The 13,229-nt window shown below is 46.3% G+C and overlaps 1 protein-coding gene across 1 annotated transcript; it reads right to left on the bottom strand.

Annotated features, from left to right (window-relative positions):
* Positions 1-420: 420 nt before the first annotated feature.
* LOC115537474 (uncharacterized) lies at positions 421-11,330 on the bottom strand. The gene is made up of 5 exons (XM_030349435.1): positions 10,334-11,330; positions 9,230-9,397; positions 5,850-5,974; positions 2,043-5,406; positions 421-1,841 (listed from the first exon to the last, which is right to left on the bottom strand). The coding sequence occupies exons 1-5, from the start codon at positions 10,802-10,804 to the stop codon at positions 1,188-1,190; spliced, it is 4,782 nt and encodes a 1,593-aa protein (XP_030205295.1). The 5' UTR covers positions 10,805-11,330; the 3' UTR covers positions 421-1,187.
* Between the last annotated feature and the right edge of the window lie 1,899 nt (positions 11,331-13,229).

The following is a 13,229-nucleotide window of genomic DNA, read 5'->3' as shown; positions in this document are numbered from 1 at the left end:
ACCCATCTCACAGCCAGAATAGATCAGGTTCCCAGTCATAGACATGCCTGGGATAGTATAGCATGCCACATGATAACGATTTATCATTCAACTCTTGTCTTTTTATTCATTCTATTTATTCCTTTTTCAGTCTAGAGTGTTTTAAATTATTTTTTGATTCATTTTATCAAATGTTATACTAAACGAGTGGTTAAATATTCTTTATGAGATCATGAATGCTTTTTAATTGCAGCAACTGTTTGCTGATAACAAAGGCTGCCATGATACTGGCCCAGCAGATCATATCAGGATCTAAAACACCTCGAAACATACTTCTCTTAAGGTTTAAACTGAATTCAATAACTTTGGATAATCAATAGACAGTGGCACATCACTAAATCATCATGTGTTGGTGTTGAATAAGACAGGTAAATGCAGATGTTAAAGACTAATTCATTTATTGCATCGCCTTTTGATTTCATAAATGTATATTTTTATTGTTTTATTTACAGCATCAATAACAGTTAGGCATAGTGTCTGCATTTATAGTAAAACATTTTCTGATATTTAAAATATATTTATGAGATCCCTTCCTGTATTGCAATACACATCTGCCAACCACTAGTCTTCTAGCGCACAACAGAAAAGTTTGTAAATGACCCTTCTAAGAAAGTCATACATACAAATTGTGTATTTGCATGAGTCTATTTGTGTTGTCTAAATGTATAACGTACAAACACCAATCAGCACCTATAAACAATGGTAGACTTATTGTTTATAGCTGGCCTGAGCTAAATGTCAGGCCAAAGTTAGACCCCATGTCTGTTCATGTGTATATCGTCAAAGATACTTAGCATAACTCGGATTAAGCCTTGTTGTAAGACTCCACAAGAAGGAGCAAAAGTCTTCCCCTGTATTTGTACAGTAATTATATTTTTTTACGCACGCAATAAAGTCAAATATTTGTCTTGGACAGTCACCCACCGCTGTGATATGGGACACATTGGCACACATACATTCAAAGGTATAATATTCCCCACAATGTTTAAATTGGTCTGATTTTCAAGGTATCCGAAAATCACATGTGGACTGACTCGTTCGGCATCCGGAGATGCAACCCTTGGATAGTACATGTAAGAAGAAAATCGCTGTCCTATATCTTGGGTTCCCTTGATGCTTGAAACCACGCTGTATTTCCACCTCCTGGGCTAGCCTGTGCTCTTGTGTGGTTGTGCTAAGGAATCAGGATTTCTCTTGGTCTGAGATGGTGAGCTGCTCCCCTTGTTCTTTAGGCCCTTTATGCTGTACAGCTTGCCAACGCAAATCCTAAACCCAGACTTGTTGAGGTCCTGCCCCGAATCTCCCGGCTCTGGATCCCCCATAGCTGAGACCTGCCTGTAGGTGGACTGCTGGCTGCTGACTGTTGGAGCCATCTGATCACCGGCAATCATGGGTTGGGTCTGACGTTGGAGCTGGGACTGTGAGTTGGTGTATGAGTAAAGAAAGGAGGGCTGGGGCTTGGGTAAAGCACCCGAACCCTGCCCCGTCAGAGGATGTCCGTAGTTCAAGCTACGCCGGGAGAAGGCCTCCAATGGGCTCTTCCGATCCGCACCCTTCAGAGAACCGGCTGTGGTCATTGAAGAGTGTCTTCTGTTCTGCCCTTGTTGTGGTGTTAGGGTTTGTTGGGTCTGGAGGGCGTCCACCTTGCTGCTTAGCTGCTGGTATGGCCGTGGCAACTGGGGAACCGTAGGGGGAGGGGTGGGTATTGTGGGTTTAGCAGCTGGGGACTGAAAGGGGACTGGACTTTGGTGGTTCGGCGGTTTTGGCCACCCTTGTGGAGTTCTGGGTGGAGTTTGCAGACCCTAGAGTTGAGGGAGAGGGGGAAATGTTTAGGAACTGAGTGATATTGGAATGTCAGTTAGAAATATGAATCAGCAGTGTGGATGATACCGCAACAAAGTGTGTACAGTTGAATAAAAACAGCACAATAAGAACAGCACAATAAGGACCGCATTAAGGGTACATTATATCCTAAAATCTATAAAATTGTGTGGTTATCCTACCTTCTTTTCCTCTGTTTCTCTTGTAACCCAAGGCCCTCTTCTAATCTGGGCTCCGCTGGTTCTTAGTGCTGATGTTTCTGAATGCGACTCCCCTGAGCTGGTACCAAGTCCCCCTTTTGTGAAGAGCTCTGGGTCTTTCTCTTCATCCCTCCGAAAATGCCATCCTTCTTCCCATTTCCTGGTCAACTCTGCTAACTCACCACGACTATCTTTTCTTATCACTTGCTTTGCCTCCGGTTGGACCCTCGGGCCGGAGACCACAGCAGGCCCAGCCACCACGGTGTCTGGTGGCGGCGCTCTTGGCTGGGCGGCAGCTCTCTTTGGTGTCGGGGTGGGGGCCGGGGAGGGGGCCGGGGAGGGGACCGGGGTGATGAAGGGGGAGACTGTGTTCTCGGAGGATGCTGAGGAGGAAGACCTCCGGAGTATTTGTCTGAATATGGGCGGAGGAGAGGTTTCGATGTCGGCTGACTTCTTTCCTGAGGCAGAACGGGGGTACCCGTCAACCCCCAGAGGCTCCAGAGGGTCCGATTGGCTCTGGGGACTATTATAAATTAAACTTTTTTCCTGTTTTGTGGTTTTCAGGGGCAAGAGACTTCCCTTTTTGGCTATTTGTGAAAGGCCTTCCGAAACTGTTCGACTTCGCTCACCTGCAGCTAAAATGGCTGCTCGATCATTCCCAATCCGCACTTTATACTCTCTCTCACTCTCCCCTTCAGATCCTACTCCATACTTAGTTTGGGCTTTGAAGCTGTGATCCGTTGTCCTGTTATCCAGGCCGATCCCTTGATCAAACACGGGGGAGGGGCGCCGTGTTTCGTCGCACTCGTAGTATTCGTCTGAGGTGGTAGAGTCCTCCTTCGAAGAGACGTACCCGTCACTCGTGTCGGGGGTCGGCGTCCGAGTGTCGGGGCTGGAGCAGGAGCGTCCGTCTGGGGTCCTCCGTGTGGGAGTGCGAGGGGAGAGCCGGCCGGCAGTAGTTGGCGAGGTTAATTTAAGGGTGTGTGGGCGCGTTGGCTTTTCAGGGGTGCGCGAGTCGTTTTCGGCTTTGCCTTTATCTGGATTCAGCCTATAGTGTACGTTGTTTACAGCCTCGTCATTGAAGGGGTAAGTCTTGACACCGCGTTGGCCCCCTTGAATTTGCACACGTGAAATACTATCAACCACAATAATGGACAAAGACCCAGGTGTATCATTGTTTGGTTTGGGTATATGTTGGTTATCAATGGCTTTGTTGTTTTCTGATGTATGAAAAGAAGAAGGGGACTCAGAGGCTTTAGCTGCATGGGTTTGGCTGTGTGTTTGCAGTAGACCTTCATTAGTTAGCACATGTTGTGTGGCCTGTTGAAAGTCTGGTTTCGTCACAACCTTACTAACTTTGTCTGGTTTGCTGAGCTCCTCAATGACTCTGGGAGATCTGACCATGAACCCTGCTTGGTTTGTGTTCCCTGACTCCTTCGGCCTTGTATCTTCAAATTGATTGTCGTTAGCCTGCAGTGTATTCACAGTCAATATTGATTGGGGCATCTGGTTAGTTGCCTTCTTGGGGTCAGGGAATTCCCTATAAGATCCATCTTTTACGTCATTCACCAAATGGGTTTTAATGTCTCTTCTTTCCTGTAATTCGGCATATTTTGTTGTTGAATTGACCACAGTTTTAGGGCTTATCTGTTTCCTTGTTGACGTCATAAAAGCATCCTCCTGCTGTTTGGAAACAGGCTTGCAGTCGTCCACCACCGGCCCGAAACCTGACAGTTTCCCATGCTCCAAGACCACTCCACAGTCAAGTGGCTGGTTCAGAGCATTGCATTTGCTCCCACTGTCCATCAGCAGGTGGACTGTACGTGGTTTGGGCACCGGTGGAGTAAGAGGGGAGGTGGATGGACCAGAGCAAAGGAGAGGAGATGTGTTGGAGGAGTGGAAATTCATTGAAGGATTGAAGTAGGATGAAGAGATGGAGGAAGATGGAAGAGGGGAAGAGATACTGGGGGATGCAGGCGGGACCACTGGAGACTTGGTTATGGAGCGGGAGGGTGATGAGGTAACTGAGACTGAGGTAGTGACGTAAGGGGAAGTAAACCTTCCCAAAGGAGGCTGGGTAGGGGAGACCTTTGAAGCTGAGATACTGCCACTAAGGGTGGGGCTTGGGATGGAGGGAATGTAGTCTTCTTTGGAGGGGCTTTGTGGCTTTGTACCAAGATCCTGCTTGCATGAGACTTTATTTGCAATCCTGTTTTGTGTCTGTACGGTTGGTGCCGCGTTCTGCTGATATACTGCAATCGGGCTAGCCTGGACAGGCGAGGGAGCAGGGTTAGAGGTTAGCGTGTGGTCCAAATTCGAGAGAAGATCAATGTGTATCTTTTTCTCTGTGTCTGTGGTCTCTTGTATTAGGTAGTGTACGGGGCGGGTAGGCACTGCAGATCCAGTTTTAATTATGGGGGCTTTGTCACTGAAAGATGTAGGTGTGTCGATTTGAGGTGTGGTGATTTGTTGGGATGCAGGGTTTGTAGAAGGTTTAGATTCAGTATTGACAGGTTGCTTTTCAGCCTTTAATTTTGTTTCAGAGGTCATGATATGTACTGATTTATTTAAAATCATGTGCACATCTCGGCCTAATGGCTTGGTGGCAAGGGTAGAAGATAGTCTTGTGATTGGTGATATGGGTTGTTCTTTATAAACTGCAACTTCTTGGGCGCCAACCTGTGTGGGATAAGCTTTTTTCCCTGTAATGTCCTGGAGATTACTGTCACGTTGCCTGAGTTGGGCCACCTCTGGAAGGATCTCCTTTGGAATGCTGAATGGACTGCTGAATCGAATAGCTTGGCTGGTCTCAAACCTCTCAGAGCGCTGCATATGCACCTGGCTCTGCCGACTGTTATCCCGAACGTTAATGAACCCAATGACATCACTGTCCGGGTCGGGCTCCGGCCAAGTAGGCAGATATGGGATCATATAAGCTTTCTCCATGTCCATCAGTCCTGGATGGAGAGGAGGAGCTTCCACCTGAGCTGCCTTTGCGGCCATCTTCCTTTTGGCCTTTGTCCCCATTCCCACTTTATCCTGGGTGTTGGAGTCTAGAGGGCTGTTTGGGACGGAACCAGAGGCAGGATTGGCGTTGTTCATACTCATGCCAAGCAGGGCGTACATAGGGTTGTGCCGTTTCCTAGTGACTTCAGCAGAAGGGGCCACGGCGACGGGCTGAGGGATGAATTCGGGCTCAGGCTCTGGCTCCATGGCAACCTGCTTGAGGTCGACGGCGCTAGAGGTGCCGTAGAGTTCACAGAACAGGCGATCGAAAGCGTCGACTGCTTGGCCGGTTACCACGGTAATGAGGTGTCTGTCCAGCCTTGATGACATCCAAGTGTACCTATATAACGTTCAGATACATATTTGCACACACACACACACACACACACACACACACACACACACACACACACACACAGACACACACACACAAACACATCAATGAACATCGACAAGGAAGCGACAATAATGTAAATTAACCCCACTTCGAATGAAATCCAAAAAACATTGTACACACACTAGAATTATAGTCTATATCTGTGCACACCAGTGTCAGAGATTAACTTTCTTCAACAAAGGCAAACTTGCAGCCCCTGGGTTTAGGGATCTTGGAATAGCTTTAAGGGCTCTTATTTATAAACCTAAAAAAGGCGGCTATGTACTAGTACTAGACATACCATCCATAGTACAAGATATAATATAGGAATAATTTATCCTCATTGGATATTAGTTTTTTTTTTGCTAATTTCTGACATACTCACACACACACACAAACACACTGACCGGTAGGATCCAGACACTGCCTTGTCACCGTCCACAAACATGAAGCGATGTCCCAGTCTGCCGCGCAGTCGAGTGCAGGACCGTGTTAAGAACTCCTCTCCCCCTGCACAGCGCACCCGCAGGTTCTGTAGCACACACACACACACACACACACACACACACACACACACACACACACACACACACACACACACACACACACACACACACACACACACAAAAACACACACACACACACACACAACACACAAGACACACACAGACACACACAGACACACACAGACAGAAAGTTACACATGTGGAGCTTAGAGGATTTATGGGGTAGTACAAGAGAAGTTCCTATTGATTCATCTGGGTCAGGTCAATCAGTTTTGAGTGGTGTGATGGAAAAGCCAAGGCCCGTTTTTTATAATAGTGCATGGAAATAAAATGGAGCAAAACTGACACAGTTAGGAGGCCGTTATAGATTAACTGGTGGGGCCTTCAGAGTATCGTACAGCGAGAACGTAAACTAACATCGTACTAACGGTGGTCTCAATTAAGTTTGGCTTGCTGAAGTCACAAACTTCCCACAGCCTTTCAGATAACACAAGTAGCATGCTGGCATCCCCTGGCTCTATTGCTTGGCTTAACTGCCGCCTACACTTTCTTGCTTTCCTTATCTGCCTGCACTTTCTTCTTTTCCTTATCTGCCATGTCTATGCTTTCTTTTGTATGGCCAAAATATTATGATAATATTAAGCCATAAAGCATACAATAAGTAACCAGGAGCCTTAACAGTAAGAACCAAATCTGCTGAGTGGACAACCTGATATATATATCAAGTTGAATAGTTTAACAAATTAACAAATGTATTACATTTCTTTCAGCTGGCTCTCAACTCTTCCCTTGGTTATTTACCTACTGGACAAGGAAGAGGATCTCTCTGTGTCAGGTGGAATGGGTACTTTGGGGCGTGGCCTTTGGGTGGAGGCTCCTACAACCACTTTGCAATGTTATTTCTTCTATTGTCTCTGCATCCCCGGAGAATCTCCCTACCTGGCACTGCTTGCAGTGCCAGGTAGGGATTACAGTTGGAAGGCCAATCTGGTAGAACAGGGAACCACCCAGGAAAATAAATTATATTGGATGCCGGTTTGATTCAGGTTAATGTTACGGTAGAATCATTGTCTCTACAGTACAGAAATACCGAGACAAATGTGTCTACAGTTCCGCAGCCTGGCCCTCCAACTATTTCACGCTAGCTACCTATGGCTTTCCTGGCAAAAGCTTAATTTTGGCGCCTGCCTAATGTTTTAATTTTAGTTGCCACAGCCCACAACAGCATGGGAGCCAACCACTGGAAAAGCCTGTTCATTTCCAATCGGCCTCGGAGAGAACGGACAGGGCCTTGGACCGACAGCAGTGTGGGATCCAATAACAAAATGTGCAGACCAATTTGTAAGGCACAGATTAAAAACTGGTCAAACTACATGTAGTAATAGGGCAGCACTCGTGGCTATCTCATGGAAACAACTGTTGCTGAATTATGTTTGCATGTGTTTGCAAGCATTGAAGTAGATCTGTCAACAAAATGTCACAAAAAAGTTTTGTGCACTCACATTTTATTAGTAGTGAAGTCGGAGCTTCAACTCAAATGTAGTTTGAGACGCCGCAGCTAACCTTAGTTTAGCCGTGGTTGATGCTACCGACAAAGTCAAATACCACACAAAGTGATCAATCAGGACCTAGGGCGCGTTGTACTTCACCTTTAGACATATCTTTACCATGTCAAAGTGTTCAAATACAGTGTTATAACTTCATCTGGTGAAAACATTCCATTGACCCTAATTGGATCCAGAAACATGTGACTCACTTTATTCTTGCTGTTGATGACATTTAACGATCTAGTTGAATTGAGGTGTATTCAACGGACTTGTGTGTGCAGGTCTGTGTGTGTATGGGTGCGGTGTGTGTGTGTGTTTCTAACCTTTAAGCAATGTGTTATCAGCGTGTTTAACTGTAATGTCTATCTCAGCATCTTGCTGTGAGTTTGCATGTGTGTATTTCTTACTGAGACACATTTGACTACATATCTGTACATGTCAAAGCATGCTTGGGCATCGCTACACTTGCACACACACACACACATGCAGGCACGCACACGTGGAGTATATTATACCATGTTATCAGTGTGTTTTAACTTCTGCCGATGGGCCTCAGTGACATAATCCTTATTGAACTGCCTTGGAAGGAAACCATCTCACTTCATTCATCACTGAAGTAAACTTTATGCTCTTCATAACTGATAACAATTAATTGCATACATTTTATAGCGGTTAGCAAGACACCCAAATCAAGGCCGGATTAACCATTAGGGCAACTGGGCACTTGCCCAGGGCCTGTGACATCAAAGGGGCCCTTGACAAGGTTTTTTTTTTTTTTTTTTTTTTTTCAAAGTGCAAACATACATCTACAGACACCACATAACACGACAAAACCCAGATACGTGTGACAGACATGTAACATATACCAAAACATAAAGAATTATACGGGGACAAGGACAGATTACAAGAGGGTTTGGGGAGGTGTTTGTGAGAGGGAGAGAGTGAGTGGGTGGGTGTGTGTGTGTGTGTGTGTGTGTGTGTGTGTGTGTGTGTGTGTGTGTGTGTGTGTGTGTGTGTGTGTGTGTGTGTGTGTGTGTGTGTGTGTGTGTGTGTGTGGCCAGATGCTTTCCTCCGGCATCTCCGACCCCCAACGCGATAGAGGTCACACCCGAAGCACCTTATCCCCCCTGATGAACCCCCCCCTCCCCAGGGCAGCTGGCCCTAACAGCCATTAACAGTGGTAATGGAGGTGAGGCCTATTAAGTTAAGTTAAGGCCTACCTAGTTGTTTGCTGTCAAGACAATTTAAACTTTCAATAAGTACTCATCAAGCCACCAAGTTCTGATGATAGCGACTTTACGATTGTTTGGCGGCGGGGGGGGGGGGGGGGGGGGGCCCTTGAGCCTTGTTGCCCAGGGCACAGAAAATTGTTAATCCGGCCCTGACCCAAATGTGTGATACCAACAATATGGATATGACACCTCATCCAGCACGAAATGATAAACCAAAAAAAGTAGTATTTTCTCATTCCAAAGGTGGCTTCTCCATTCGAAGCACCAAAGTAAGCATCTTCCATGAAGGCATTGTATAACAGCATCGCTAATGATGCCTTGCTTGGTGCCAGTTGGCAGGGACAGCCGGCTGTGAGAACGCACCCACATGAGGATGAGTACATGTGGGGACACATAGCACAGGAGCTTCCACAACCTCATTAACCCTGTTTGGTAGCATCTGATTGTATCTTTATCACCAGGAGGTACCGTTTGCGTCATGTGACTGTGCGTGGCTCCTCACCTTGAGTTGTCCTTGGTGCATTTTGGCCCTGTCGCACATCGACAGGAAGTGAGGTAGCGTAGAGGGCTCCAACAGGATATAGACCGACACCTTCCGCTTATACCCCGCCTCCAACAGGTCCCGGAAGATGTCGACATCTGTAAACAGGTCCATCACTACGGCGATCACCTTGGAGATACATGCAGGGGGGGAGGGCAGAGTGAGTGTTCATGCGGCATGTACATGTGTGTATGCATACGGAACACGGCTTTGGTGGAATTTGTTCAATTGCGCTCTATTTACTGCATTACTGGGTTAGAATGTTGACTCGTAAACTGTGAACTGTTCAATCAGAAACTGGCATTATCAGGATCCATGCACACTGTTGAGAGACGGATATTCTGCCTGCAAAGTAACAGAAGAACTGTCTGATCAGTCCACTCTGGCTGTGAAGTTCCAGTATTGATATAGGACACAAAAACAGCAAGTGATATACATGAACATGCAACCATGGCAATGAAAACGCAGTCGGGGTTCATAAGAAGTGCCACGTGGTAATCACCCCATTGAAAGCGAAAGTTCAGGAGATAAAGTCACCAAACTGCAGCAGATAGGAACACCTAAAAATGTATTTGCACCCCACACACACGCACGCACAAAAGCGAGCACGCACGGACGCACATACAGAAAATCCAACGGACACATATTTACAGCTCCATGTGAAATGATCAACGTGAAGTCCCGCGCACCCTCACTGATAAATCAGCTTCGCCCAAAGTTGCCTCCTCGCTGTCAGTTCGCTGTTAAGAGTCAGTTCCTCCAGAACCACCATGACCGCTCAATAACACATGAACAATGCAAATCAGTGGTTTAGCTATGAAAACGGCTTGATTTGCCTAGTTTTGTACAGTCGGATCCTAGGCTATTATTGGGCGATTGAATGAATAGGCCTACATGTTTTGGTGTTTGTCTTTTTGCCGGTAAAGTTAGGAATCCCTATTGAGACTGCAGGCGAAACTAAATGGGAAACCATACACCTGATTACTGTCTCCGGTCAAATATACTGCGATACTCGGAGATCTGAGAGAAACGTAGTCACATTGTGCCTCGGTCGGGGTTACGTACCTTTGTAGCCTGCGCAATACTTTTCCGAATAATCTCTTTTATGTGCGCTTGGCCTTCCTGCGGTGGCTGCGTGTACACGGTGGTGCGGGTCACCCCCCGGTATGACGCGCTGTCCGGCCAGCCCAGGTCCAGCTCGGGCACCGACGTGTCGGACAGATCCGGCCAGTAGTGCAGAGACAGCGGGACGCCGTCCTCGGCGTCGCCGCTGTCTTCCAAGGGGCTCGCGTGTAGGACGTCGGAGCCCGGGTCGTAGGGCACCACCAGCCGGGTGAGAACGTCCAGTTCGGAGTCCGACAGGAAGCCCCGCAGCTCGCGAGCCTTGAGGAACCCGTGGAAGGCCTCGCGACCGTCCTGCAGCAGCACCTCCAGCGCGAGTCGCTGGTTCTCGCAGTATAAAAACTCGGGCTTGTTCTCGTGCGTCCGCGGGTTCACATGGTTCTCGTCCAAACACTGTATCTGGGACAGCGCCATGATTCAACCCCGGATAAAAGTGGGCCAACGAGAAATGATAATAAATATAAATAATAAAATAGAATCCACCGGTTAACAAGAAAGAGCAATTAAACACGTAAAAGAGTACATGTTATAATCCTTCTGCGCGGCATAAGTTTTTGGAAAAGTTTCGGAGACCACGAGTTACGTCATCGCGACGTTCACCTATGAATAATTAAACGTCTTCATTTGGCCATCCTTTGGTATGTTCTGTCGTTGCCATTTCCGAGTCGGGGTGGTTGACCGCCGTCAACCTGCCTGTAACCGTCCTCAGCCTCTGTGCACTCCCCCTAGTGCTCCACAGGTGCTACCCGGCGCACCCGCGCCGCGGAGTCCGTGTCACGTGACCCGTATATCACGACTAGACAAGCGGCCTCGGGCCTAGCCTGTGTCGCTGTGTCAAAGGGGAGAGATCAGCTCCAATGTGTGTTCGTAGCAGCATAACTATGTATCGCAACAGAAGGCTCCAGCTCTCCGTTTCGCATACCGTCAACTTTCGAAGGAATGTGACATGATCTTTATTGGAAGACGAAAATAATTATAGGCCATGCGAGGTTTCACTCAGGTGAGACATCGGCGCTGGTGTAATGAGACAATGGACTTGGCTGCTGCTTTGTCGGGTAGTAATGGTTTCTATTTTGCAGATGGTAAATGCTTAACCATGCATGGCTTATAGGATCAAGGCTGCATAGTTCAGGGGGTCCCTGGATATTTTCATCTCATCCTTTCTCTTTTTAAATATAATTTTGAATGACCAGGTGAAACAAAGGGATACAAAATATTGGAATAAAAATGTAAACTTTAACGCTGTGGTTGCATATTGTATTATTATTATTTATTATTTATTTGTATGTTATTATTTTGTTATGGTAGTATAATACACAGATTTGTAAATTATTTATATTTTCTGTTGTCTTACAATTGTTCTTTGCTAATATTTTTTATTCTAGAATTATTATTCTAGAATGGGAGCAACTCTAAAGTGATCTAAATTCACCCCTGGGATCAATAAAGCATTCCTGCTTCTGAACACAAGTACAACTAAAGCCAAGGCTTTTAGGCTAATTTATTTATTTCCTTGGAGTGAAAACTACTTGAAAAAACTATTTAGGTACCATCAGTTTGTGTGTGTGTGTGTGTGTGTGTGTGTGTGTGTGTGTGTGTGTGTGTGTGTGTGTGTGTGTGTGTGTGTGTGTGTGTGTGTGTGTGTGTGTGTGTGTGTGTGTGTGTGTGTGTGTGTCAGAGCATGTGTTTGATTATGTTTGTGTGGTCCTTAGGGCTTCTTTATGGTCTTGAGATACATTATTGTTCTTAAATTAGCTGCAGCTTTGGGAACAAACTGTCCATGTAGTGTGTTGCTGGTGTAGCGGTAAATGGCAATTACAGCTTTAACATCTTGTTTCCGCATAGCAAAGCAAAAGGAACAAACTATCAGATAATAAGACAGCACTGTTGTGTGGTTGATTGCGTTATGCTTCAAATACCTTGTTATGCCTTTGTTGAGGCATTGTGGTGAGGCACAGTGCTTCACATTGTGTTGTGGTGTTTGTGTGTGTGTGTGTGTGTGTGTGTGTGTGTGTGTGTGTGTGTGTGTGTGTGTGTGTGTGTGTGTGTGTGTGTGTGTGTGTGTTTGTGTGGGTGTGTGTGTGTGTGTGTGTGTGAGAATCTGTTTCTCTGCTGCATGTTTTTCACGACTATTACTGAATGTAAGGGAAGACATTTATTTATGTGCGTGCGTGTGTTCCCTTAAGGTGTGTTTGTGTGTGTGTGTGTGTGTTTGTCTGTGCCTGCCGTGCGTGTGTGTGTTCCTGCCGCAGGGTAGGTGTGTGTGTGTGTGTGTGTGTGTTTTTGTGTGTGTGTGTGTGTGTGTGTGTGTGTGTGTGTGTGTGTGTGTGTGTGTGTGTGTGTGTGTGTGTGTGTGTGTGTGTGTGTGTGTGTGTGTGTATGTTCTTGCCTTGGGGGCAGTATACGAAAGGTGTCTGAGGGTAAATAAAAAAAATCCACTGTTAAATACCAACAGTGGATGTAAAGCTCAGTAGGTGTTTCCCCCTCCAGCATGTTGGCTGCCAGGCAGGTAGGGCATGTTGCACAGGGTGCTTAGTCATTGACAGCAGTTATTTGACATATTCTATGCAAAGGTTAAACTCCCTCACAGCCTCTATACAGCTTTAAGGGCAAGTCAGCCGGTCCAAACACTCACAAAGCTATTGGTGGATGATTTATAGTGCTGCCTCATGGTTTATTGGCATGATTGTTTAATAGTTTGTCCAACCTCACTTGTATCTCACTGACTCGCTGCCACATCATTTTTAAATGCATCTAATTATTTCCAGTCCGTTGAAAGCAGTTACAGAGATATTACAGGCAGCGATCTAAACTGGTTCTACTGTTTTACTCAGTTTCC

Source organism: Gadus morhua, chromosome 2 (assembly GCF_902167405.1).
Source record: "Gadus morhua chromosome 2, gadMor3.0, whole genome shotgun sequence".
In the NCBI taxonomy this organism is placed as follows: domain Eukaryota; kingdom Metazoa; phylum Chordata; class Actinopteri; order Gadiformes; family Gadidae; genus Gadus; species Gadus morhua.
This window is presented reverse-complemented; position numbering and strand designations above follow the sequence as displayed.